General features: G+C 43.5%; 4 protein-coding genes and 3 long non-coding RNA genes across 7 annotated transcripts; 3 read left to right on the top strand and 4 right to left on the bottom strand.

The window, feature by feature from the left end:
* Window positions 1-919: 919 nt before the first annotated feature.
* Window positions 920-2,257, bottom strand: LOC129586670 (alpha-ketoglutarate-dependent taurine dioxygenase-like). The gene is made up of 3 exons (XM_055479996.1): window positions 2,078-2,257; window positions 1,595-2,014; window positions 920-1,434 (listed from the first exon to the last, which is right to left on the bottom strand). The coding sequence occupies exons 1-3, from the start codon at window positions 2,186-2,188 to the stop codon at window positions 1,111-1,113; spliced, it is 855 nt and encodes a 284-aa protein (XP_055335971.1). The 5' UTR covers window positions 2,189-2,257; the 3' UTR covers window positions 920-1,110.
* Window positions 2,258-4,276: 2,019 nt separating this feature from the next.
* LOC129586675 (uncharacterized) lies at window positions 4,277-5,574 on the top strand. The gene is made up of 3 exons (XR_008690171.1): window positions 4,277-4,848; window positions 4,921-5,085; window positions 5,170-5,574. It is a non-coding gene; the product is annotated as an uncharacterized LOC129586675 (long non-coding RNA).
* A 584-nt stretch (window positions 5,575-6,158) lies between these two features.
* On the top strand, window positions 6,159-8,107 carry LOC129586672 (uncharacterized). The gene is made up of 4 exons (XR_008690169.1): window positions 6,159-6,927; window positions 7,001-7,185; window positions 7,270-7,441; window positions 7,510-8,107. It is a non-coding gene; the product is annotated as an uncharacterized LOC129586672 (long non-coding RNA).
* An 846-nt stretch (window positions 8,108-8,953) lies between these two features.
* On the bottom strand, window positions 8,954-13,861 carry LOC129586457 (kelch-like protein diablo). Its single transcript, XM_055479719.1, has 5 exons — window positions 13,399-13,861; window positions 10,306-10,582; window positions 9,876-10,116; window positions 9,094-9,549; window positions 8,954-9,039 (listed from the first exon to the last, which is right to left on the bottom strand). The coding sequence occupies exons 1-5, from the start codon at window positions 13,713-13,715 to the stop codon at window positions 8,954-8,956; spliced, it is 1,377 nt and encodes a 458-aa protein (XP_055335694.1). The 5' UTR covers window positions 13,716-13,861.
* On the bottom strand, window positions 11,041-13,221 carry LOC129586673 (uncharacterized). Its single transcript, XR_008690170.1, has 4 exons — window positions 12,804-13,221; window positions 12,469-12,623; window positions 12,123-12,322; window positions 11,041-12,007 (listed from the first exon to the last, which is right to left on the bottom strand). It is a non-coding gene; the product is annotated as an uncharacterized LOC129586673 (long non-coding RNA).
* Window positions 13,862-14,917: 1,056 nt separating the features above from the next.
* LOC129586456 (uncharacterized) lies at window positions 14,918-16,230 on the top strand. Its single transcript, XM_055479717.1, has 3 exons — window positions 14,918-15,376; window positions 15,680-16,173; window positions 16,224-16,230. Exons 1-3 carry the CDS (start codon window positions 14,918-14,920, stop codon window positions 16,228-16,230), a joined length of 960 nt encoding a protein of 319 aa, XP_055335692.1.
* Window positions 16,231-18,321: 2,091 nt separating this feature from the next.
* Window positions 18,322-21,756, bottom strand: LOC129586662 (kelch-like protein diablo). The gene is made up of 8 exons (XM_055479988.1): window positions 21,480-21,756; window positions 20,990-21,257; window positions 20,597-20,873; window positions 20,143-20,446; window positions 19,417-20,064; window positions 19,282-19,362; window positions 18,820-19,020; window positions 18,322-18,661 (listed from the first exon to the last, which is right to left on the bottom strand). The coding sequence occupies exons 1-8, from the start codon at window positions 21,520-21,522 to the stop codon at window positions 18,633-18,635; spliced, it is 1,851 nt and encodes a 616-aa protein (XP_055335963.1). The 5' UTR covers window positions 21,523-21,756; the 3' UTR covers window positions 18,322-18,632.
* Window positions 21,757-23,958: the final 2,202 nt, after the last annotated feature.

The following is a 23,958-nucleotide window of genomic DNA, read 5'->3' as shown; positions in this document are numbered from 1 at the left end:
AACTTTAGAAAGTCAGAACGTTAGAACGTCAGAATATCAAAATGTCAGAATGTGAAAAATTTAAAACGTCAGAAATTCAGAACGTCAGAATATCAGAACGTTAGAACGTCAGAATATCAGAACGTTAGACCGTCAGAAGGTCAGGAAGTCAGAACGTGAAAAATTAAAAACGTCAGAACGTCGGAAATTCAGAACGTCAGAACTTTAGAACGTTAGAAGGTCAGAACGTCCGAACGTAAAAAATTAAACCTTAGAACGTTATTACGTCTTATGAAATACGACTACAAAAGCGTATATACGATTTCAATCTTAGTCTTAAATAAATCACATTTTCCATACCTTCCCAATTATCCAAAATTTTTACAATTTCCTGTGTGCTTATGTCTCATTTGAAAATATTCATAATTTCCAGTACTTAAGTGCCGAGCGCGAATGCGCGAGGCTACCTTGTTACAATAAATACTTAACTCTGCAGTGCTGTGTAGGATAAATATAATACTCTGGCATGCATAAAAACCTACTGAAACTTACTGTAATTATGAAAACATGATTGCATTTGCAGCCATATGTTTAGGTCCCTGCACGGCGCGTAATTTTGATTTCTTCGGTTTAAAGTTTTGCTCGTAGTTCCACTGCTAAGCAACAATACGTTCAATAACAATGAGAAGTTTGTATGGTAACTGGTAAGTGCTACAGCATGTACTTGGTTGCGCTTCGAAAGTACCAAAATACTAGTAGTAGTAAGTAGTTGCGTTTAGAGAAGCGTATTTACCGTCCAAAACGTCCGGACGTGTGAGACGTCCGGCGAACATTTTGGTGCTTAAATCGTCGTCAACGATCGTCTAACAAGCTGTTTTACATGTTTAGGTGTTTTAAAATTCATGTTATATCTTAAGGATTCACATTTAACACGGATAGATTTCGTTTTTTCAAGTTTTTTTCAAGCATTTTGCATTTTGCGAGGATTGATCTAACATTATCGATCAGAGAACACGGCAGATGGTTGGATCGTGGATGTAAAGTCTGATGAATTAATATCATTAAAAGCACAGCTAAATAGGTGGTCACAACAGCTGCCTGTAGCGCTCCTGCAACTCTTTAAACACTTTCTTATTCGTGTTTAGGCAGAGCCGGGCCGTATGGTCGATCACCCAGAATAGTGGCACGGTGCATTATGCGCCGGTTGGGCAAATAGTCCGCCACGGCGTAGTGTTGCGTCAGACGGTTATCCCAGAAAGCCACATCCCCTTCCTTCCAGTGCCAGCGCACAATGAATTCCGGCTTTGAAACGAAAGCGTTAAGGTAGTTCAGGATGACCTCGCTCTCTTCCTTGGAAAGGTTATTAATTCGGCTGGAAAAGTCACCGCAAAACAGACCTTTCTCTCCGCTTACGGGATGAACTCGAACCAAAGGATGCGTTGTGGGTGGGTTTGCCTGCAAATTGGGGATTATTACAAGTATCTAAATTTTGCGAATTTATTATAAGCAATCTAACAGCTTTTTACAGAAAAAAAGGAACTAAGGTCTAAGCGTAACAAAGCACTTGGCATTGTACCGAACTGAGGGTACAATAAATTACGAAAGTAAGCTTTACCGCGATGGTCTTTCTTGCTTCTTCGGGATCCGTCCAGCGATCTGCCGGGAAGCCCTTAACGAAATCATGGACCACCGTCAGTTTGTCCACAAATTCGCGCATAGGTGGCGACAGAGCTTTGTACGCCGCCGCTGTTGACGCCCAGCATGTGTCACCGCCACAGGGCGGCAGCATCACCGCACGCAAAACACAGCCCAAAGGAGGTGTGGGGATAAAGGTCACATCCGTATGCCAGTTGTTGCTGTCCGGAGGGTTCTTGGTGTTGGTATCCAAGACAATAAGCTCCGGGACTTCTTTGGAAGCCGGTGGATAGAACGGATGGATGTGAAGTTCACCGAACAGACGGGCAAAGTTGCGCTGCTTTTCCGGGGTCAGAGCCTGTTGGTTCTCGAAGAAAATGACGCCATGTTTGACCAAAGCCTAAAATAAAAACAAAACACTTTTTTAAATGCCACACTACGCTACATTTGACTAAAGGCTTACCTTCTCGATCTCGGCTTTGGTCTTGGGTGTTATTTCTTTGGTAAGATCGACTCCTTCAATAACGGCTCCGACGGCCGGTGTCAACTGGCGGATTTTCAGAGGGGACGACATTTTCTTCGAGTTTCAAGTTCACGTGCTATGGGGATCTGCCTACAAGCTTTGCTGCTACTAATCCGCAAGTCTGCGAAGCCATCAGATGTTCGTTTCTCTAATCAGTTTTGAACAACGATTTGATAACCCATTGTTAAGAGCTGCGATCTTTCTGTCAAAATGGTTATCATGTAAACATGATTAGGCCGTTATTATGATAACAATACATAGAATCGTTTGTGCTACCGGTATGCTAAGTACTGCTATGTGTACGATTATGCGAGATGTTTGGGCACATACAGAGTACGTTTTTACGGAGTTATAAAAGTCCGAGTTGCTGCGAACAAGACTTTGCTCTTTTTACTGCCGGTGTATACCATTATTTGAGAAACGATAAACCAGTTGCAGTACTGTGATATGGATCTTTATGATCATCAGTTCAAACTGTATGGGAGAACTGGTTGCAGCTTTGAAGCAAAATCGCACCATATATCGGTGCATATGCACACAGCGGTACTATACTTACCATTGGTTAGCTCAACGAGCTCTGGTCCAAGTTGCGTTTTCAGTTTGGATTTATTTACAGAAACTATCAAAATTTGTAATTCACGCACTGAAAACTATTAAATTAGTGGGCGCTGGATGGGATGGAATTAGTGGAATTATTTTACCGAGTCGGGCCCCAGCCGAAAGCTCACTATCAAACGTGTGACGAGTGCAATGCCGTGTTTAATTTCAATTATACATACAGTACCTAGCCGAGTACCGCACAATCAACCTTTTATAATACCAGTTCATAAAAGGTTATTTTATGTGGTTGTCGATCAGGTAAATCTCCATTTGCTTTTAAGCAATTTTGATTACTTACATTAACACTCGTTATCATGATTTAGCAAGATGTTTCCGCGAAACCAAAACGCGGACTTTTGTTGCAAACTTTGTATTTTGGAGCACAGCAATCTAACCGAAATGGATTATATATTTACAATAATATTATAATGCACAAAAGGGCAGCGCTCCGTAGATCATGACATTAACAGTCGACAAAGCAAACCCACGCAGTATTAGCGTTAATCAAGCCGGGAAGACTCGTACAGTACAGAGGTTTCGTATACTGTGCCAGTAAACGCGTAATCTGCAGCCACGCTGTGTTTGCGTGCTTATTTTCAATTTTTTAGATGCAGTTTTTTCTAAATTTATTATGGAAAGACCTTCTACAGCCATTTGTTCGTACGTTTTCATTTGACGCTGATACACAATCAGGGAATAAATGGAGGCATTTAAATGTATTCGGATCACCAGGGATCTACTACAAAAATCGATCAACACATTGCACGCGATCAAAATGCGATCCTGCGAACAACAATAACCGTATTGTCGGAGTGTTTGTTTATTCATACGCGCGAGCTAATTTCAAATTGATGAGCCAGCTTTCATATGCACACCAAGCGTGTCATTGACACAAAATTACTCGGTGGCGGAATATTGTTATTATGTGCGTGTGTATGACTTCCACTGTGAAGCCAAGACTGAAGTCGTCATTTCCACAGTGAACTGCGAGGAATTGCTACATTTTCCTTTCACTGTCAGAGAAGCAGCTGAATAATATTTCATACTACGAAGTACGAATATTGTTTATCATAAAACTGGATCTGCGCGAATTTTGCAAATTAACTTGCCCCGAAACTTGGCACAACCAGTAGCTGTAGGATTACTTACTACAATGGCCGTCGCAAATGATGTTAACTGGTTTAAACGTTACGCTCGCTGCTTTTCCCGTATATTATGCTTTCTGGGACTACGCGCTGGCCATCGAAGAGGATCATCGATCGCGTCATGGTCGTCGTATACATTATCCTTAACAACCATGCTAACTGGCATTGCAGCAGGCCTTGACACCTACCTACAAGAAGCAGCCCGAGAAAAATCCGACAAAACCTCTCTGGTGATTGTCCTCATGTTTATGACCTTTAAGCTTAGTGGAATTCTCATTCTCTGCTTTTTTCGGACAGCCTCGAAATCCTTAAATATTATTGACAAAACTATTGGCTTGTATTTATCCAGCCACCGAATGTCTGCAAAACCCTTAAAACAAGCCTTCTTCTGCTTCCATGCAGTGGCGGCAGTTTACGCAATAGTATTTACGTATGCGCTGGTTATGCGCTTGTTGAATGTGTCTGACCAGCAAGCAATTCTCGTTGGCGTGTTCATGCCGGCTCCTGTCTTTATCATGTTTTTCCAACTCATTCCGCTCACTTTTACGGCATATATTATGATCGTCGTGTCTATCGTATTCTCTTTTTATGGTATCACACTGGGTTTGGCTTTCAGTAAGATCAGTCGATTAGTGGAAGAGCAGTTTCGACAGTATTGCGAAGGGATTATAGCAGTCACAGAACTCAAGAAAGATCTACGAAGTTGCCGGGAAAGACATTTAGAATTGTCAGATTTTGTTTTTCCAACTGGATAATGTTTTTTCGCCGGTGTTCCTTATTGGATTGGCCGGTAACAGCGTAGCCCTAGTGGTTCTCACGCACACTGTTACCGGTAGTTCGTCTTTTAACTTCGGGTATCTTTTTCGTTATGATTGGGTCAATGTTATGTATTTCATAATGGCGGCAGTTGGAAGTTTCATCGCTGTACTGATACCCTTAATAATTGCCAGCTATACTCATATTCAGGTGCGTCAGTTGCTATCACCGTACACAGCACTGCTGTACTAGAACATACCTTTATAAATATTAATAAAATAGGCGCGATCTATTGTCGACATCTTCGCCATTATTCTGGAACGACGGGCGGAAAAAGACGAATACGATGCGTGGCAGTTAAACGACACTATACAGAGACTGCGTGAAAAGCCGGTCCGGTTCACCGTCTGGAAGCTTTTAGGCATAAACACAGATTTTATAGTAACAGTAAGTAAGAAACTACTACTAGTACGGTTTGAGGCAGTAGAAAAAACAGTGATCCCAACGCGTACTTAACTCTTCCCTTGGCAGATGTTGGGAATGGTCATTACGTATATTGTGCTTTTGCGCGAGTTGACCGGGCGCGATGAGAGAGTATGCAGCTGTCAATGGAGAGGATTTCCGGTCAATGCATCTTTGGCTTGGCGCCTGTGATGAGATGAATAATTATGTATCGCGGCTTCGCAAGGATGGAGACGGTTAAGGGCGTATACACCTGGACCGATGGGAGACAGGTTTAACCCAAGGATAGCCATGCTAGAACGACAATACTGAGCTCGGAAACGAAAATTTCATGTTCCAGCTTCGTTCGGTGCTAGCAGATGTCAGGGTCTACTGAATTTTGAATGGTGCTCTTTTAAATTTGCAGTGTGCAGTGCTGTACTGTCTGTACTGTACTGCGTTATATAATGTACTTTGCCTGGAACTATGCAATACTGCTAGTTTGCGGATTTTTGGGCGCATTGCTTTCAGTTAAACAGCGAACTACCAAAGCTGGAAAATACGTCGCTTCAGTTTCACGCTGTGCTTTACACATTAAGTAAAACAATTATTCCTGAAACGTTTCCATGCAAGCTGCGATATTTATTGCCAAAACCGGCAAAACGTACGTAATATCAAATGATGGAAAACTGGGAATCAACTACAAGCTTCAATAAATTTTAAGCGCTCACGGCGCGATCTTGTAAACAACACTGATACTGTTCGAGTCTGTGTTGATGTTAACGCACAGGGAAATTTAAAACTGATGAAACAGCTTTTAAAGTACAAGCTTTTATATGTAGCAATCATATTATCAAACCAACGATCACAGAGGATTAAGCGTCACCGCTTATACGAATGCGTGCCCACGCACGGGTTCTCTTCCGTTCGTAGAAGTAGTGTCAGTGCGCTGACACATTTTCTATCTAACTAAGTACCTAATTGAACTGTTTTAAGTAACTGTGCAAAGTGCAAACCTCTTATACTTTACCAGTAAATCAGCAATAACCGTAAACAGTCAAAACCTGAAGCATGTAGCATACAAATATCCACGTTAAAAAACCGAAAGTGCAAAATTGTGTTCATAGCTCTTACCGTTGCAGTAAATCGTTTACGCTGATCGCGATGGCAGATACAGCTAACAACGTTTCATTCGTTACTCATGCTATCTTTCCCGTGCATTGTGCTTACTGGGATTGCGCGCTGGACGTCGAAAAGCTTCATCGAAATCATCACGGTTATTCTACATATTCTCCTTGGCGTGTTTGCTTACTGGCATAGCAGGAGCAACTGACATATATCTCCAAAAACCACTCGAAGGAAATCAAACAAAACCTCTTTAGTAATCGTTTCGATGTTTGTAACCTTTAACTCCAGCGGGAGCTTTATTCTGTGTTATTTTCGGAGACGTTCGAAGGCGCTTGTTACAATTGACAAAAATCTTGGATCTTATTATTTTGTCGAGTTACTGAATGTCTTCGAAACGCTTGAAGCAGACATTCTCCTGGTTCAGGGCATTGGCTGCTGTTTACGCTACAGTATTTAATTATCCGCTATAGTACGTTTACTCATTGCATCCGATAAACATGCGAAACTCTTTGATGTCTCCATGCCAGCGCCTTTCTTCGTTGCGTTTGTTCCCTTGACTTTTGCGGGCAGTATCATGGTCCTGGTTTCTGTTGTGTTTTCTTTCTATAGCATCACACTGAGTTTGGCTTTCGGCAAAATCAGTCGATTTCTAGATGAACAATTTCGACAATACAGCGAAGGTGTTATAACTGTAGCAGAATTCAAGAAAGATTTGAGAAGGTGCCGGGAAAGACACCTGCGTAAATATCGTTGTTTAACTGGACGGCGTGTTTTCACCGGTTTTTTTTTATAGGATTGGCCGGGAACATCGTTGCTTTAGTGGTGATGATACATATTGTAACCGGCAATGCGTCTTTCTCATTCGGATACCTTTTTCGTTATGACTGGATCAATATAATCGGTTCCGTTACGCCGGCGCTTGGAAGTTTTATAGTTGTGCTGGTGCCTTTAATAATGGCCAGTTGTACTAACATTCAGGTACTGTACCTCTACACCACAGATATACATAGTTTAATTATTGATAAGTACTACTGTAGTCATAATTCAATGCACTGGCCATAGGCGCACGGTATTGTCGACATCTTCCTCACTATTTTGATTTTTGGAATATCGAAGAGAAAGGGAGGGCTGTGATGCGTGGCAGTTAACTGACACTATACGAAGACTGCATGAAAGACCGATCCGATTCACTGTTTCGAAGATTTTGAGTATTAATACGGATTTTATTGTTACGGTAAGTTCAACAGTTTTAAGAAAGACAGCACGGTTAATGAATATTTGCTCGTCGGTTTTGTTTGACAGATGGTGGGAATGGTCATTACGTACATACATAGTGCTGCTGCGGGAATTGACGGGACGCGGCGAAAAAGTGTGCAGCTGCTCCTGCGGAGTTCTCGTTAATGGTTCTACTTTGCGCGCGTGATTTACTGATGAGTTACTGAATAATGGATTTAAATTTACATTGCACAACGCCCAGGCTATCTCTTTTGGATGGAATCGAACAGGAAGTGTACGGTATACACATATGAATGACACTTTGCTCTTGCAGCACTTTTCCTGAGAATCGTTGACGGCAGCGAGCAACCTCACTTATGTTGTGCAAAGTGCAAACTGGGGCTTAAGAGTGCGCTTAAACAGCCGGTACACGTACGATTTATTTCACTAGAATCTGGATAATGGTCCCTGGAATGGCTCAAAGTTATTCGCGATCGTCAACGATCTGCTTTCCTGCTGGTATTTTTTCCTTTTTGGTATGAATTATGTCGAATAAAGATCATGATGTCCTGCTGCGCGAGTACGTCAAATCGGTACACGATACGCGATGCCGTTTAGTGCTTGTGTTTCTTCCTGTCCCTTTCGCTCCTTCTCATCCGAGATTGTCATTGTCAGTTTTAATAGCAATCCGTATTTGAACGCCAAATAACTGGTTCGGTTAAATACCTAAATTCTTATCTGCACTTGGCACAATATAACATACTTTGTATTATTGTAAGTAACATCGAAAACTCTACCGCAGAAGGGCAATATAAAAAAAACACAAAAATCATGGCAGGATTGTTATAGTCAACATAAACCTCTCCGTCTGGACATCCGCATATTTGTAGACCCTTTTATCAATTCAGAAGTCAAACCACTTAATCGCGGGAATCGAGCAAATGCATACTTGGAAATATACAACAAAATACATTATTTAAAGTGGTTCGTTAGTGGTAGGCTTTTGGCAGCTTGTAGCGGTTCAATACAGAATCTGCGGTTTTTCCTACACAATGCCTTTAGGCTGATGAATACAAAAGGTATTCTTTTTCTCCGTACAAATCTGGTTAGCGTTCTAGCACAATAAACTGTTAATTTATTATTAATTTACCAATTTAAATAATAAAGTCAGCAATTTTATTAGGTGAGTCAGGTTCTGCATTAAAAACGGTGACATTGTACATGTAGTGACACTGGAAAATCTACCTCTCTTCAGTGTTAAGACCGCGCAACCAGAACCACTCTTTGCCTTTGGCAGTCGGATTTCATGCAGGGTCCATGTGTTCGTAGCTTCGTCGTACCACTCAACTGAGCTACTACAATCGCTCGTATAATTAACGCAGCCCCCGAGAACATACATCTTCCCATCCACAAAAGCGCTTGCAAACGTACTACGATTTTCGATCATATCTCCTAAAAGGATACTTTACAGTTAAACACCCACCAGGATTACGTAAATCGTAGCACAGGTCTTAAATAATGTTAGTCTTAATTAACCCCTCTTCAGCCATTTATTAGTCGCTGGATCGTAGGCTTCTGTACAGCGCACACATTTCTCCGGTTCACCGACATCTCCACCTAACAAATAATGAAATAAAATTTTAGAGGTGATAGGCCTATGGTTTTCCGTACCCATTAGGTAAATCAGTCCGCTCGGACTGATACAAGCAGAGCACCACCGTCGAGCAGTCGGCATATCGGCGAGCTCACTCCAGGCGTTCAATACGGGGTCGTAGCAGAACAATTTATTGCTTAGTCTTGGTACCGCCTCCGACTCTCCTGAATCCCCTCCGAATAAATACAGCCGGTCCTTGAATGCTACCATAGCAACATCGTCCAGAGCAACCGGTAAGGCCGCCACAAATTGCCAGCTGTTTGTCTGTGGATCGAAGCATTCCACCGAAGATAACTTGGTAAATTCATCATTAACATCCAGATGACATCCTCCTGCGGCATAAATGCGACCGTTGAGCGCCGCCACACCGTGGCACGAGCGCCGCACTTGCACTGGCGCTACTTCCTGCCACTCATTGGTGGTTGGATTGTATCGCCAGACTAACTCTGTGACGTCCAGGGTGTCCAGGTCTTCTGTAATATACATTCCTCCACATGCATAGACTAAGTTTCCGTCCAATACAGCTATACCGCTGCGTCCGACACCTATCGGCAGTCGTTTGAGACAGCTTATTGTCGACATTGAGGGGCTGAAAATATGAACTTCGTCCAAATGATTCTCGTCTTAATCAATGCCACCAATGCATACAATAACTTTAGGCAAACCTGAGAAATCAACAGACAGATTTTTGGAGCTGTGCTATATAGAAATTGAAAGCAACGTAGGCATCTCGAACCATATGATGTTCTAGGTCGACATCGGGAAGCTGCTGCTTCTCCACTTCGACCCGGAAATTCACTGATGTTGCCGGAACGAACTGACGATTCGGCGCCTGGTGTCGTAATGAAGCTATTCAGCAGAGCCAAGAAATACTCATCAAGACATTGAGGACCGAGAAAGGTCACCCGAATAAATTGCAGAATATCCGAAAAGTGAGCTTTTCGTCCAGCCGGATCGTGATCAAACCAACGCTTGACAGCTTGAAGCACTTCGTCCTCCTTCTCCACATGCAGTGCATCCGATGCGACCAGCTCGACTACCTAAAGGAAACCAAAAGGGAGTATTCTTCTGGTTCGTTATACCATGCGTGCCGGTCGTTTGGCTGTTCTGTATGGGCTCACTAACATGATAACGCATACATGATACATCGACCAGCAGTCTGCGTTTTGTTCAAGTTTTGTACATACAGATTGCATAACCGGAAAAGCGATCGACTAATTGATGACTACCTTCTGCGCGTCTATCAGTAAAAAATCTGCGCTCTGTGAAACGGGAACGAAGTGGCGAAGGACCATGGCTTTAGCTTTCTCTGTCAGGTCGCCATTTTTGTGCTTTTCCGCCAGACAGTGAATCATCAAACAGCTGGAGGCATCCAAGTGATCTTCCACGAACTCCCAACACATTTTTGCCACTGGGATGATATCCAGGAAAATTGCTGCAGTTAGGACGTTGTGGACATTCTGTTCGTGAATACTGATTTCCATCGTGTAAGCAAAATTTACCAGCCTGAAACAAACACAAGACTGGTAAATTTTGCAGAGCAGAGTGACAAGAGCAGTCCAAGATATGCCCCTTACCTATGCCCCGACAGCTTTTTGGCTTTTTAAAATCGTTGTGCGAAGCAGGTGCGCGCTCGATTTCCGTGCCGAAGCTGTCGTCAGAGCCCGCTACCCACGGGTGTTGCGCCAGATTCGAAAATCTTGCTTTTCACTTGACTGCACTCAATTTTAATTCATTTTATTTATGCAATTTATTAAAGCAAAATTTTAGTGTAACGCTGCAGTGGAGACAACATTTCTCCTTCGCTGACCGAACTTCTTAGCCGCCATAAATCGGAAGTATTTATCTGCGCATGGAATCCATTTTACAGTCTCCATGAAGTTAGCGTGCTTTTCAAGTTTTTCCCTTTTTGTGGCATAATTCGTTCAGGTTTTTTTATTTTATTTTGCTTCAGTTTTGCCAATTTCGCCGGTTGTTCAGACATCTTTGCCGGCCGCTTCTTCCCAAATTTCAAATCAAAAAGATCGTCACGCTTATTATTAACATAGTTGTTCAGCAACAGATTAAACGTTTTGCGCAAAAGAATGTATTCGACATTTATGTATGAGTTACAGCATTCACATCCGTAAAACGAAATGTCAGAAGTTTCTTTAGCGAACGCTCATTCGATACTGCATCATTTCCATTATAATCTGTCAACTCGTCACCAACCGGAACACCGTTAATAAAAAACGCTGGCGCTGCATCTGGCACTATTCGCACAAGTACGGTATCATAATTAACGGTTTCCGGGGTGGACGCGATAACAGAAATTTTCCCAAGTAGAATGTCGTTGTCAGAGCGTTGCAAGACAGTGAATCCACATTCGTTGATTACGGAATCACATTCAGCGCTCTTCAACTTCATGAAAAATTTTGAGGAGAAAAACTGTTGGTGCTCATTTTCGGCCAGTCGATTCAGCAGCCGGCGCGGAGGTTGAATGATTTTAGTCGGATTTGACGATCCCGGCCGTTCCGTAGGCACAGCAGAGAGGGATAATCTTGGCGTCAATCAGGTCCAAATAATGTCGTCTGTACGGAAATGCTGACTGCAGATGCGGTGATGTTTTAGAAATCCCGTCTTTTCGAGGTCTTTTCTGCCGTAGAAGGCAAAGAATGCCCGATAGCGCTGGTCTTCGCTCTTGTTAGGAACTTTAAAAAACGAAATATCCGCAACTTTGTTCGGCCGGTTGCTGCATCCATAAACAACGCAAAGGGTACCACCGTCAATCCTTGGACATCGCTCCGGTGCGGCTTCGTAATAGTGGTATGGATTGATGCAGATTTCGCCTTCTTCCAAAGAGCACGTTTCAATTGGCAGAAGATTTTTTAACTTCGCTCCTCGGAATGACCTGACAACTGCGTGATTAATCGGCATATCCCGCCCAGATACCTGCAAAAAACAAAATCTTAATGCAATCAACCTTCTGCCATGTTTTTGTTAAAAAACTGATTTCATTCATTTTTAAAAATGTTTTATTTAAGTACAAAAATGAAAAGCGGATTACTCGAATACTGGAGCAACCTCTGAGGCCGACACAGCAAGTCTTATCGGTATCGCCACAAGTAACAGCAATAAAGAGATTTTGCATGGCTTCCAAATCCGTTCCGAGTCTTCGCAGGACCACATTGATAACTGATTTAGCGTATCTGAATTTAGTAGACGGAGATCGGTGTAGAAGCAGTTTTTCGTGCCACGATAAGTTGTCTGTTAACAAAACAAATGGTAACTGAACTGGTTCCTGTGCAAAAATTGAATATTTAATGTGGTGAATTCAGGTACTGTTAATGGTTTAACTCGAAGTTGTTCTAAAAATTTTGACGGAGTGCAAATTAGGAAAGCACATATAAAACCTCCGCGGTGTGCGAGGCGCTTGCAGAACTTTGGGATATTGGGTTTTTGCCGAGCACTGGTTCAGCACATGTGTCCATCATGATGATTCTGGCAGTCCAATTCATACGAGCATCACGGGGAGTACAAGTTGAGCAATTGAACAATCACCGAGTATCTGAAAATAACGCAAAAAGCTATATTTATTGACCAGTATAGCCTTCGCATGATGTAACTTGTACAGTACTTCCAAAAAGAACTCAAATACAGTATAGGAACAAAAAAAGTTTTCACATAAACAGGTGAGCTACCATCAGGTTGTATCAACTGCCCACCTTCACAGTTCGCCATTCCTAACCTTTTCATATCAGTTGCATAGGCGACATGGAGAAATCGACGCTCATCCTGAGCATATCACGGTGCCTTGTTGGAATCCATTCCACATGAAAGTGGCGCAGTGCACAGTCAGTAAAGTCCCGCGTATCTTTGTGGCAGTCGGATAGCCGATCGTGTAACAAACTGCATGTAGAGCAAATCTCTGCCACAGCTGTTCCCTCGGCACAGCGATAATTTCAGTAAGACGATAAACGATAGTCCATTTCAGGTTGTAATAAACATTCAGGGCAACCTCCAACTATTAGGAAAGAATGAAAATGACAATATGTACAGTACAAAAGTAGGATGCAAACTGATATTTCGGAAATAAATATTGCGAAATAAAACTACTAACTAAAGTGAGTGAGAAAAAAATCTGGCGCAACACCCGTGGGTAGCGGGCTCTGACGACAGCTTCGGCACGGAAATCGAGCGCGCACCTGCTTCGCACAACGATTTTAAAAAGCCAAAAGGCTGTCGGGGCATAGGTAAGGGGCATATGTCCAAGCCTCCAAGGTACCTGCATCGTGCATGCATTACACACATCAACTGCCTTTCAGTGTCTACCAAACCCTTACTCGCTCAGCGGGCCGCCGGGAATGTTCTTCAGCTGGACCTCTGCCTGGTACTTCTCCTTCCACTCCGACGTGAACATGGTGCGAAAATAACTGCTGTGTGCGCAAAGGACCACACGGTGGCATGGAATGCCAGCTGCGCTTTCCTCCGATCCTTTCAAAACCACATCACACAGTGTGCCAGTGGATTTCAAATCGTATAACTCACGGAGAAACCCTTCACTGATGGTGTGTTTCAAACGGGCATTCTTAGAGGAATCTGCGCCAGATTCTGAGAGGGGCTCAATCCGAGACATTGATGGGCTCACGTTGGGCAACATGGTGATAAATGCAGGCTGCAGCTGAATGGTTGAGAGTCGTGAAAGTTTATAACAAAACTTTATGACGGACAGACAAAATGTAAGTAGCTACTAAACGAACTGAAAACAGTCATCATAATACGCTATTGTTGACTTCTTGGTAAACGAACAAGATTTCGCGGCGGGTAGAAACTACGGCAGAAATAAGAGAGGAAATGCAAACAGTGCGGTATGCATTGACTACTCTGTCGTAGGCTCGTAGTCTCGTAGTGCCACTAATATACGGTGCGGATGCCTTCCATTCCTCTTCCGCTCCCTTGTATTTGCTGTTTCAATTTTTGCTTTTTCATTTCTTACAAACAATTAAAATAAACACAAAAGAACAATTAAAAGAAACACGCAGTGAACCTCATGAAAGACCTGGTTGCCCTGTCGCATACTACCACCATGCATCGTGTTTTCAATTGCAACGGCCAAGCTTCCCAGGCAGCCACGCGCTAGGGCGCTTGTCAGTGCAGCTGAGTGAAGTACGCACTACGCAGTGCACTGTACGAATATCTGCACAATGGACAACGTACTTCACACTTCACACAACCTACACAGTATATCGCGTGCACACTTCCGAAAGTACGAGTACAGTACGTGTTGTATGTACGAGTCCGAGTCTACCGTCTACAAGACGTCCACAGACTGCTCTTGACTGACGTCAGCCTCAGTTTGTTTGCGTTTTTTTGGTTCTTGTTGTTTTTTTTTATTAATTTTTTAGTTCCCGTTAAGTTTCTAGTTCTCGTTTCCCGGTTTTGGTGATTGTGTACCCTGATCTGCCCAACTGCGGAGGATAGCACCATTTGCATCCCGTTCTGTCGTAACATCATCTCTCGTCAACTCCCTTCGTCAAGCGCCACTATCCTTCCTTCTTTCTCGCCCACCCATGTCTGGCGGAATCTATCAACCGAACAGCGTTGACGTCCTGGACACCGACGGTATAACTCGCTACGGACGCGTCGTGGATGTGGCTGACAACGGGTTCTTCGTCGACTTCCTCTGTGCGGGCAGACGGCGCCAGTTTTATCCCTTTGATAGCGATGTTTTCCTTTCCGAAGGTTCAAGGTGGCTTGCCGGCGAGGATGTCGCCAACGTTTGCGGCGGTCGGTACGCCAGCATCCCCGTTGAAGTGTTGATGCGAGGCTCCAAGCTTACCGTGGACGTGGTTTCCAGCAGAAATGGTGGATGTCGCTCGTGGTCAATGGTATCTCTCGTACGATGTGGCTGTCGTTCGTTGGGGCAATGAGCAGACGCGGACGGATATCGTTCCCATCGAGCGGATCCGCTGGAGAGTGCCGAAGAGTTGTTGGGCCGCAGCTGAACGGCCCGAACATCGGTCCGAACCACCCATGTTCCCTCCGTGGTATCACACTTCAGATCCTTTAAGCAAGCAGCCGCGTACTCCGCCTCAACGCGTAAGAAAAGGGATGTTAGCCAAGTACAGCGTGTTGTTGCCGCAGCAATTCTCCTGGATCCAAGCGGATGAACTGCGCCAGTACCTTGATAATGATTCATGGTTTTATGGTGTCGTCGGCACGTGGCCGATTTCTCTGGTGGATGTTATTGATGGACATCTGTGGTGTATACGACGTTGCCATCCGTCAGAAGGAGGACCAATACTTCGTCTCTCGGCCTTGGTAAGAATTCAAAAATCGTACCTGTTGCATATTCCGTTCACGCGATTCTTCTCCTTTCTGTTATTTTTCTAATATTAATTCTGTTTAAATCTCTATTTTCTCAGCATCATTTATTCTGTTTTTCCTGCTTTTATCTGCCATTCTCTGGAATAATTTCCAGCTGTTTTCCTACCGGGTACGATTCAATAAAATAGAGTTCCTATATACCGGCAATAATACCACCGTTAAAGTTTTTAGTCTTCTTAAATTATCGGTAGAAACACATTACTATTTGTGGTATGTTACAGTGGCATGCTTTTGCAGAAGAAGGCAAAGACTAGTGAGGATTTTCTTGCAGCGCTAATTGCTCGTCTTCTGCGTGTGACTGCCATTCCGCATTGGTCATCCTCGGAAACGGAGACCCCGAACGTTCTTAATGAAATGCCGCAGGAATTGTGGCTGGAAGTGTTTTCCTGTCTGGACACTATAACGCAAACATGTTTGCGTGCTGTTTGTTTTGCGTGGATGGAAATCTTGGCTTCCTCCTTGTTGACTGCCTGTATTATTGTTACGCCCTGTGGAAACAAAACGCTGCAGAATTTTGATCGGCTAAGCTACGTCATGCTGTCGCCGATTTTCACGTGCTTGAGTGCGTCCACAAAACGCATCATTGTGGACTGCCGTTGGCGTTCCGTGAACGAACAGGAGCTGTTGAAAGTGTTCGACATGATACACCATGTTGCCCAGCAGGATCCATCAGTACGACTGGAAACGATCCATTTGGTGGGATTACATTGCAAGTTCTTCATCGGCACCCGGTACACGAACAATTCCAGCGAATGTATGTTACATTATCCCAACACTGCAGCAACTGACGAGCAAAACCTTGAATATTATGATGTTTTTCTCGATGACTTCGCCGCGGCATGCTGCAGTCTGCCGTGCAACGCGATCCAGTGGATCGATTCCAGTGTCCGGTTGACTGACGCCAACCTGCCCAATATTATGGGCTACCACCGTTCTGCTAGCACTCGCATTATCACGGTGCAGTTGTCGGTCAATGCTGTGAAAGTGCTATGTGGGAATTGTTCGAGATGGGTTTGCCAGAACCGAATTTGGAGCAGTTACGAGGGTTGTCCAAGTGGTTGGCAATGGAAATAACAGCATCGGATGATAAGAATATCCAAAGCGCTTGCAAAGTACGACCAGCAGCATAATTAGCGGCGAACAAAGCAGGAACAAGTGCGATCACACTTTTGTCGTTGCAGATATTGTGTGCGACGCACACCCTCGATCCCCGTCCGTGGTTGCATTACCGCGAGAAAAGTGGTGCGTGGACGGCTTGAAAGATTTGCGTTTGGAGAAGCTGTCTCGGAGTGCCCTGCAGTTACTTATTCAGAAATATACCTCGGTGAGGGGTACAGGTTGACATGAAAGCCATTCTCGCACATTCTAGGCCGCTGTGAACGAGAGTTTGCCGAAACGTGGGCTGGAGCCTTCCATGCGCTTCCCACGAAACATCACTGATTTGTGTATCTAACTCGTATACAATAGTAGTGTTGTGGTCACTTTTCTTTTTTTAACCGTTGTTACTTAACTGTAATCTATTTGATTTTGTTATTAACTGGTAAGCTTTAACTGTGATGAATGCGTTTTTGGTGATTAATACCTGTACTACTGTGTAGTATTTAAATAAGTGCGTGGTTCTGGTTCGGATACCTCTTTCGTTATGACTGGATCAATATAATCGGTTTCGTTACGCCGGCGCTTGGAAGTTTCCAACCCGTAGTCGTTAGGGTGCCTTTAACAATGACCAGTTATATCTATATTAACATTCAGGTGTCTATACGTATATATACAGAATACACCACAGATACATTATACATAGATACATAGTCCTAGTCATAATTTAACGCACTGGTCATAGGCGCACGGTACTATTGTCGACATCTTCCTCACTATTTTGGAATATCGAAGAGAAAGGGAGGGCTATGATGCGTGGCAGTTAATTGACGCTATACGAAGACTGCATGAAAGACCGATCCGATTCACTGTTTCGAAGATTTTGAGTATTAATACGGATTTTATTGTTACGGTAATTTCAACTGTTTTGAATAAGACAGCACGGCTAATAAACATTTGTTCGCCGATTTTGTTCGGGAGATGGCGGGAATGGTCATCACGTATATAGTGCAGCATTAGTGCTGTTGCGCGAACTGACCTGACGCGACGAAAAAGTGTGTACCTGTTCATGCGCGGCTCTGTCTAATAGCTCTTCTTTGCTCCAGTGATGGCTGATGAGCTAAAATGTATTGAAATTAACATTAATCAAGGCCCAGATAAACTCGTATCTTTTTGGCTGAATCTGGCCCGGAAACACTGACGTGCGACACTTTGGTCATTCCAGCAACTGCACTGGGCACAGTGACGGCCATCGACCAGCCGGACAATCAGGCTCTCACATTTATGTTGTGTCACGTAGGAGAACGAGTATATTTATATATGTTAATGTAAATGTTAATTAGTGTTATTGTACATGCACAGTTCGAATGCGCGTACCAAGTTACGAACGATATCCTGAATGTATTTCAGCCGCCTATTGAGAATAACCGCCACCGCTGCCTCTGATATGAAAGACTGATGTCATGTTTTTGACCAATCACTTTTTCGTTCGACCTTGAGGAACTATTTCCCGTTGCGCGATGACGTTAAGCCATTACATCATACGTGGTGCCGTTCAGTTGCATGTGCTTCGGTAACGTTCGCTTTCTCACCCGAGAAACCAAGTTTTTTTAATCACTATCCGTATTCGTGCGCCAACAAACGGTTCGGATAAGGCATATCCTTATGAATATATGGTACTCCGCATCCATAAATAGAAATATGCCTAATACGAGTAGTATATCTTTAGAATATCCAACATTCTACCACAGAAGGGCCTTTAATTTTACCCCAGAATTTCTAAACCCGTCCGCCAAGCACGTTAAGGACACCTATGGTCTGCAATGAGATGACTTCCGAACGTAAACAAAATTTATGAACGAGATTCTTTAATCCAAAGTTAGAAGACAAAAACTGATACAAATCGCATTTTGTTATAATAAAGTTTCATAAAGGGTTCGCCGGCCACCCGTAAAAAAAGTTGTAGATTCGCTACTGGAATGGCGACAGCATGAAAATCAAGACAAAATTATTCATTGTTATCGACATAATCCTCCCCGCCTGGAGATTCTCAATGCTTTGTAGACCCATCCAACAGTTCAGCCGTCGGAATCGCTTACTCGCGCGAATCGATTAAATGCATACCTGAGAAAACAAAAGAGCAGAATCATATTTGCGGGACACCCTCCTTGTGTCATATTCCGTCACTAAGTAGGTCAAAATTTGTTGGGCGAATGGCGAGTGCCAGACATGTATAAAGCGCCGGCATTCAAAATGGCGGTATTATGCCGCTCAAAATCTACCTCTCTTTAACGTTATCACCGCACAGCCAAAATCACTCTTTGCTTTTGGCAGTCGCGCTTCATGGAAGGTCCACTTGTCCGTAGCTTCGTCGTAGAACTCGATCGAGCTGGTATCTGTACACATGCTAATGCCACCGAGAACGTAGATCTTGCCGTCCACAAGCGCACATCCATGCGTACTGCGCTTTTCGATCATATCACCTAAAGCATGCAGCTGTAAAGTGTAAACCTAGTTGAATTTTTTTATTTTTTTCCATTGGGGTGGCAAAATTATTAGTAATTACCAAAGTATTAATACCATAGCATTGATCAAGTAGAAGTAGAGAAAGTGCAGAAATACTAACTATTACTGACTGCAGAAATATTTGTTATTTACGCCGGCTATCAGCCAAAACGTTAGAATGCTTCACGCTGCCAATGCAGTTCAAGAGTATTTTTGAGTCCTGAATCACAAATACTAACCTCTTTTTAGCCATTTATTAGCCGTTGGATCGTAGGCTTCTGTGCAACGTACACTTATGTCCGGTTTACCAACATCCCCACCTAACCAGCAAAAATTACTGAATTTCCGTTGGCGACAATTTTGCCTTTCCATACCCATTACGTAAATCAGTCCGCTCGGACTGACGCAAGCAGAGCACCACCGTCGAGCAGTCGGCATATCGGCCAGTTCACTCCAGGCGTTTACCACGGGGTCGTAGCAGAACACTTTATTGCTTAGTCTTACTACAGCCTCCGACTCCCCTGAATCTCCTCCAAATACATACAGCCGATCTTTGAAGCCTACCATGGTAACATCGTCTAAAGCAACCGGTAAGGCAGCAACAAATTGCCAGCTGTTTGTCTGTGGATCGAAGCATTCCACCGAAGATAACTTGGTCAAATCACCATTATCATCAAAGTAACTTCCTCCGGCAACATAAATGCGGTCGTTGAGAACCGCAGTACCATGGCATGAACGTGGAACTTGCAATGGCGCCACTTCCTCCCACTCATTGTTGGTTGAGTCGTATCGCCAGACTAACTTAATGACATCCCGGACTTCCCGGTCGTCTGAACGATACAAACCACCACATGAATAAATTGAGTTTTCGCTCAATACCGCTACACCGCTGCGTGCGATGGCTTCCGGCAGTCGCTTGAGGCAGCTTATTGCCGACATCGAGGGACAGAAAACAGCCACTTCGTCCAGACATTCGTCGTTCATATCAATACCGCCAATGCATACAATCAGTTTGGGCAAACCTTAGTAGCCAAAAGACAGATTCTGGAATATGTGAACTATTGAAATCAAAAGCAACAAGACCTCTCTAAGAGTCTAACCATATGATACTCTCGGTCGACATCGGGACGCTACTGCTTCCCCACTTCGACCCGGAAATTCCATGATGGTGCCGGAACGAACTGACGATTCGGCAACCGGGGTCGTAATGAAGCCATTTAAAAGAGCCAAGAAATACTCCTCGAGACACTTAGGATCGAGAAAGGTCACTCGAATAAATTGCAAAATATCCGAAAAGTGAGCTTTTCGTCCAGCCGGATCGTGATCAAACCAACGCTTGACAGCTTGAAGCACTTCGTCCTCCTTCTCCACATGCAATGCATCCGATGCAACCAGCTCGACTATCTAAAGACATCCAAAACAGAATATCCTCTGGTTTGTACAAGGCTCAGTACCATCTACCTTTCCCCTCCCCTAGCTAAGGACGGGCCTGCAGACGCTTTAACGCACAGACCTACAGATCCATTCTGCACATTCAGAAAAGCGATCGATTACCTTCTGCGCGTTGACCAATAAAAAATCTGCGCTCTGCGAAACGTGAAAAAATCGGCGAAGGACCAAGGCTTTAGCTTTCTCTGCCAGGCCAGGATTTTTGTGCTTTTCCGCCAAACAGTGAACCATCAGACAGTTGGAGGTATCTAAGTGATGTTCCAGAAAATCCCAACACATTTTTGCCACTGGGACAATATCCAGAAATAATGCTGCGGTCAGGACGTGCTGGACATTTTCTTCGTCAATGCGGATTTCCATTGTGTAAGCAAAATGTATCAGCCTGCACTCATACACAAAAGCAGTTCAAGGGTGCCTGAATCATCGCTGGATGGCGCAGTCTGTGTAGACCACACCATCTACTGGCATTTTGATGGCTATTAATACTCAGTTACTCACTCGCTCAGCGTGCCACCGGGAATATTCTTCAGCTGGATCTCTGACTGGAACTTCTCCTTCCACTCAGATGTGAACATTGTGCGAAAATAACTGCTGTGTGCGCAAAGGACCACACGGTGGCACGGAATGCCATCGGCGCCATTCTCTGATCCTTTCAGAACAACATCGCACAGAGTTCTCGTGGATTTCAGATCTTCCAGTACGCGGAGAAACCCTTCACTAATGGTCTGCCGCAATCGGGCATTCTTAGAGGAATCCGTGCCAGATTCTGAAAAGACTCAGTCCGAGGTAGTGATGGGCAAATGTTGGGCAACATGGTGATTAATGCAAATTTATGCATCAGAATGGTTGTGAGACTTGTGACGTGCGAGTCTTTATATATTTTCTTATCAAGGCGTATAAGTTATAGAAGTATGTCTTTATATGCGTCTTTCAAATGATTACGTATATCGATACATTGTTTTTAACAAGATACAGAAGGTGACGGAACCTGAAGTTGTGGTTTGTCTTCCGACTTCCTCCACACTGGACATCTTAGCAAATGATGGTTTTGCAGTTTCGAATCAAAGTAAAAAATTCGTTACACTTCTATTAAAGCACATAAAATTGCAAAGCAACAATAAGCAAACTTTTTAGAACGCAGGGGTGCGCTGAGAGTGGAACATGCAAAATGTAGCTCAGATCTGTACTTACAGTAGCTTGCAAATACGCAACATAGCCATCTGACAGCATTTTCTTGCCAGTGTAATTTTCAACATACATGTAGTCTCTCAGTCTTGAAGGCCTGCATCTGCTAGACTGCTAGTACTGGTACCACTGAAGGTCTACTATCTTCTATCTATCTTATAATAATCATTATTTATATACAGACCAACCACAACGGTACACCCACTCGAGAGAATTCCAGTGTCTCAGACCAAACTACCTTCGCGACACGATCTCGGATTTAACATGTGCTACTGGACTTTGACCGAACAGTTCGGTCCGAACTATTCGTCGTTTACTTAGTCTGTGCAGTTCATGAGTTTAAACTACTCCAAAGCCTCTTGAATAAAGTATTCAGACCAAGAAATAACCATACAACTCGGTCACGTAGCCCCGCCAGGTCCGCTGATTAGAACGGGACGCAGACGAGAGTCCTTCGAAGGTGTACCAAATATAATTTGTAAGTAATCCCTGGAAGAGGACAACTGAACGGACTTGCTGTTCGAGTTACTGTGTAAACAACTATGGTGAAACGGATGCAAAAAAAGTATCAGGAAGTATCAGGGAAGCGGTGCAACTAATTCGGAAAACGTTCCTACATTGTCTGCGCTTTGAATGGTGATTAGGCAGCTTAATCCTTGATAAAAATACAGCCGATAAACGCAGTAACGCTTCAGTTTGTATTTTTGTAACATGAGCTGTTTCAACGCTACACTTCATAGTATTACGGTACTCCCATATAATTTTTGTGGTCATTTACCATATATGTGTATCCGATGAATCCCACTTTCCGTTCTCTTTAACAATTGCTCTTAACAGAAGTCGAAAAATGTACATCCGCAACAACCGGCTACGCCCTTACATATACCCATTTATTGTGTTCTTGTCTTCAAAGATTTTGCCGGCAGACTTTGCAACTACTGACAACAGTACTCTTTCTTTTATAAGTAGGTAAGGGCAAACAGTACTTTACTGTTTGTACTGTATACGGGCGCGGGAACCAGAAGCACGAATAGCTGAAATATTATTCCATGTATTTAAAGCAACAGTACTAAAAATCACCAGATACATGTTCTCGACCACAAACTTCGAAATTCTTGATCTCTCCAAAACCGGAGCCTAAATTCATAAACAGTGAAGATAAGTGTAGTACCGTAACATGCAAATCAGTCGGCAAACAAGCTTTGGATCCCCAGAGCCCATAGAAGGATTGCATAAGGATGGGCCGTTAAAACAAATTTCACGCTTTATTTGAACAGCGACCAGTATATTGTTAAACCAAAAATATTCGCCCAGCAACTACGGAAAAATTATTTCTGTTCAGTGTTCAGTGTGCACTAATATCATCCATGTCTTCTTCTTATACAGAATTAGGAATCATGTCGGAAATGCAAAAAACCAGCTGGTTTCAGCGTTATTACGGCTATTTGGCAAAAATTTTAACTATATGGGGAGTGCATGCGGGCGAGGGAAGAAAACCGTTCCTCTTGTCTTGGCTCGGCTTTTTGGTAGTGACTTCAAGCGCAATTTTGGGGATTACTGTCTGTATTTATTCCTACTTTCAAGCAATTCCTGAAAATCGGTCAAGCCAAACAACATTAACGCTGATTGCTTTCGTGTTCCTCACATTCCAAGTATGTGGGCTATCGGTATTGATTCTATTTCGCATTATGTCACCGCAACTCCATGCTATCAACAATGACTTAAACTTGCACTTAACGGAAAGCCCGACGAGTCCAAGAACGGTAAAGCGCGCTTTATTTTTCTTCGCCATTGGGTACTTAATCTTCGGATTTGCGCTTTATCCCATAATATATCTGCGGTGCGTTGGTGTGCTAAACCAGAATGAAAACCTTTTTGGTGTTCTGATACCGGCATATGTGGGCATTATCGTACTGCAGACACTACCGTTGTCACTTTGTGCCACTATTGGTCTTTTATTCTCCGTAACCTTCTGCTTTTATTGCTTAATACTTGGAGTCGCATTCAGCCAAATTCGGTGTCAAGTGGAAGAAATATTTCGGCAGTACCGTGATGGAGTTGCTTCCGTGACTGAATTCGCAGACAATCTGACACTCTGCCGTGTTCGACACCTTCGGTTGTCAAAATTTATTTCAAGACTCGACAAAGTCTTTGCGCCTCTGTTTTTGGTGGAACTGTTTGCCAATGCGGTGGCCTTTGTTGTACTGACACATGTAATTGCTGCCGATGCACCGGTTGCATACGGTTTCCTATATAATTCCAATTTAGCCAATATGCTCTAC

This window comes from Paramacrobiotus metropolitanus, unplaced genomic scaffold (genome assembly GCF_019649055.1).
Source record: "Paramacrobiotus metropolitanus isolate TYO unplaced genomic scaffold, Prichtersi_v1.0 Parri_scaffold0000021, whole genome shotgun sequence".
Taxonomy (NCBI): Eukaryota; Metazoa; Tardigrada; class Eutardigrada; order Parachela; family Macrobiotidae; genus Paramacrobiotus; species Paramacrobiotus metropolitanus.
The sequence above is the reverse complement of the archived record's forward strand: the minus strand, read 5'-3'. Positions and strand labels throughout refer to the sequence as shown.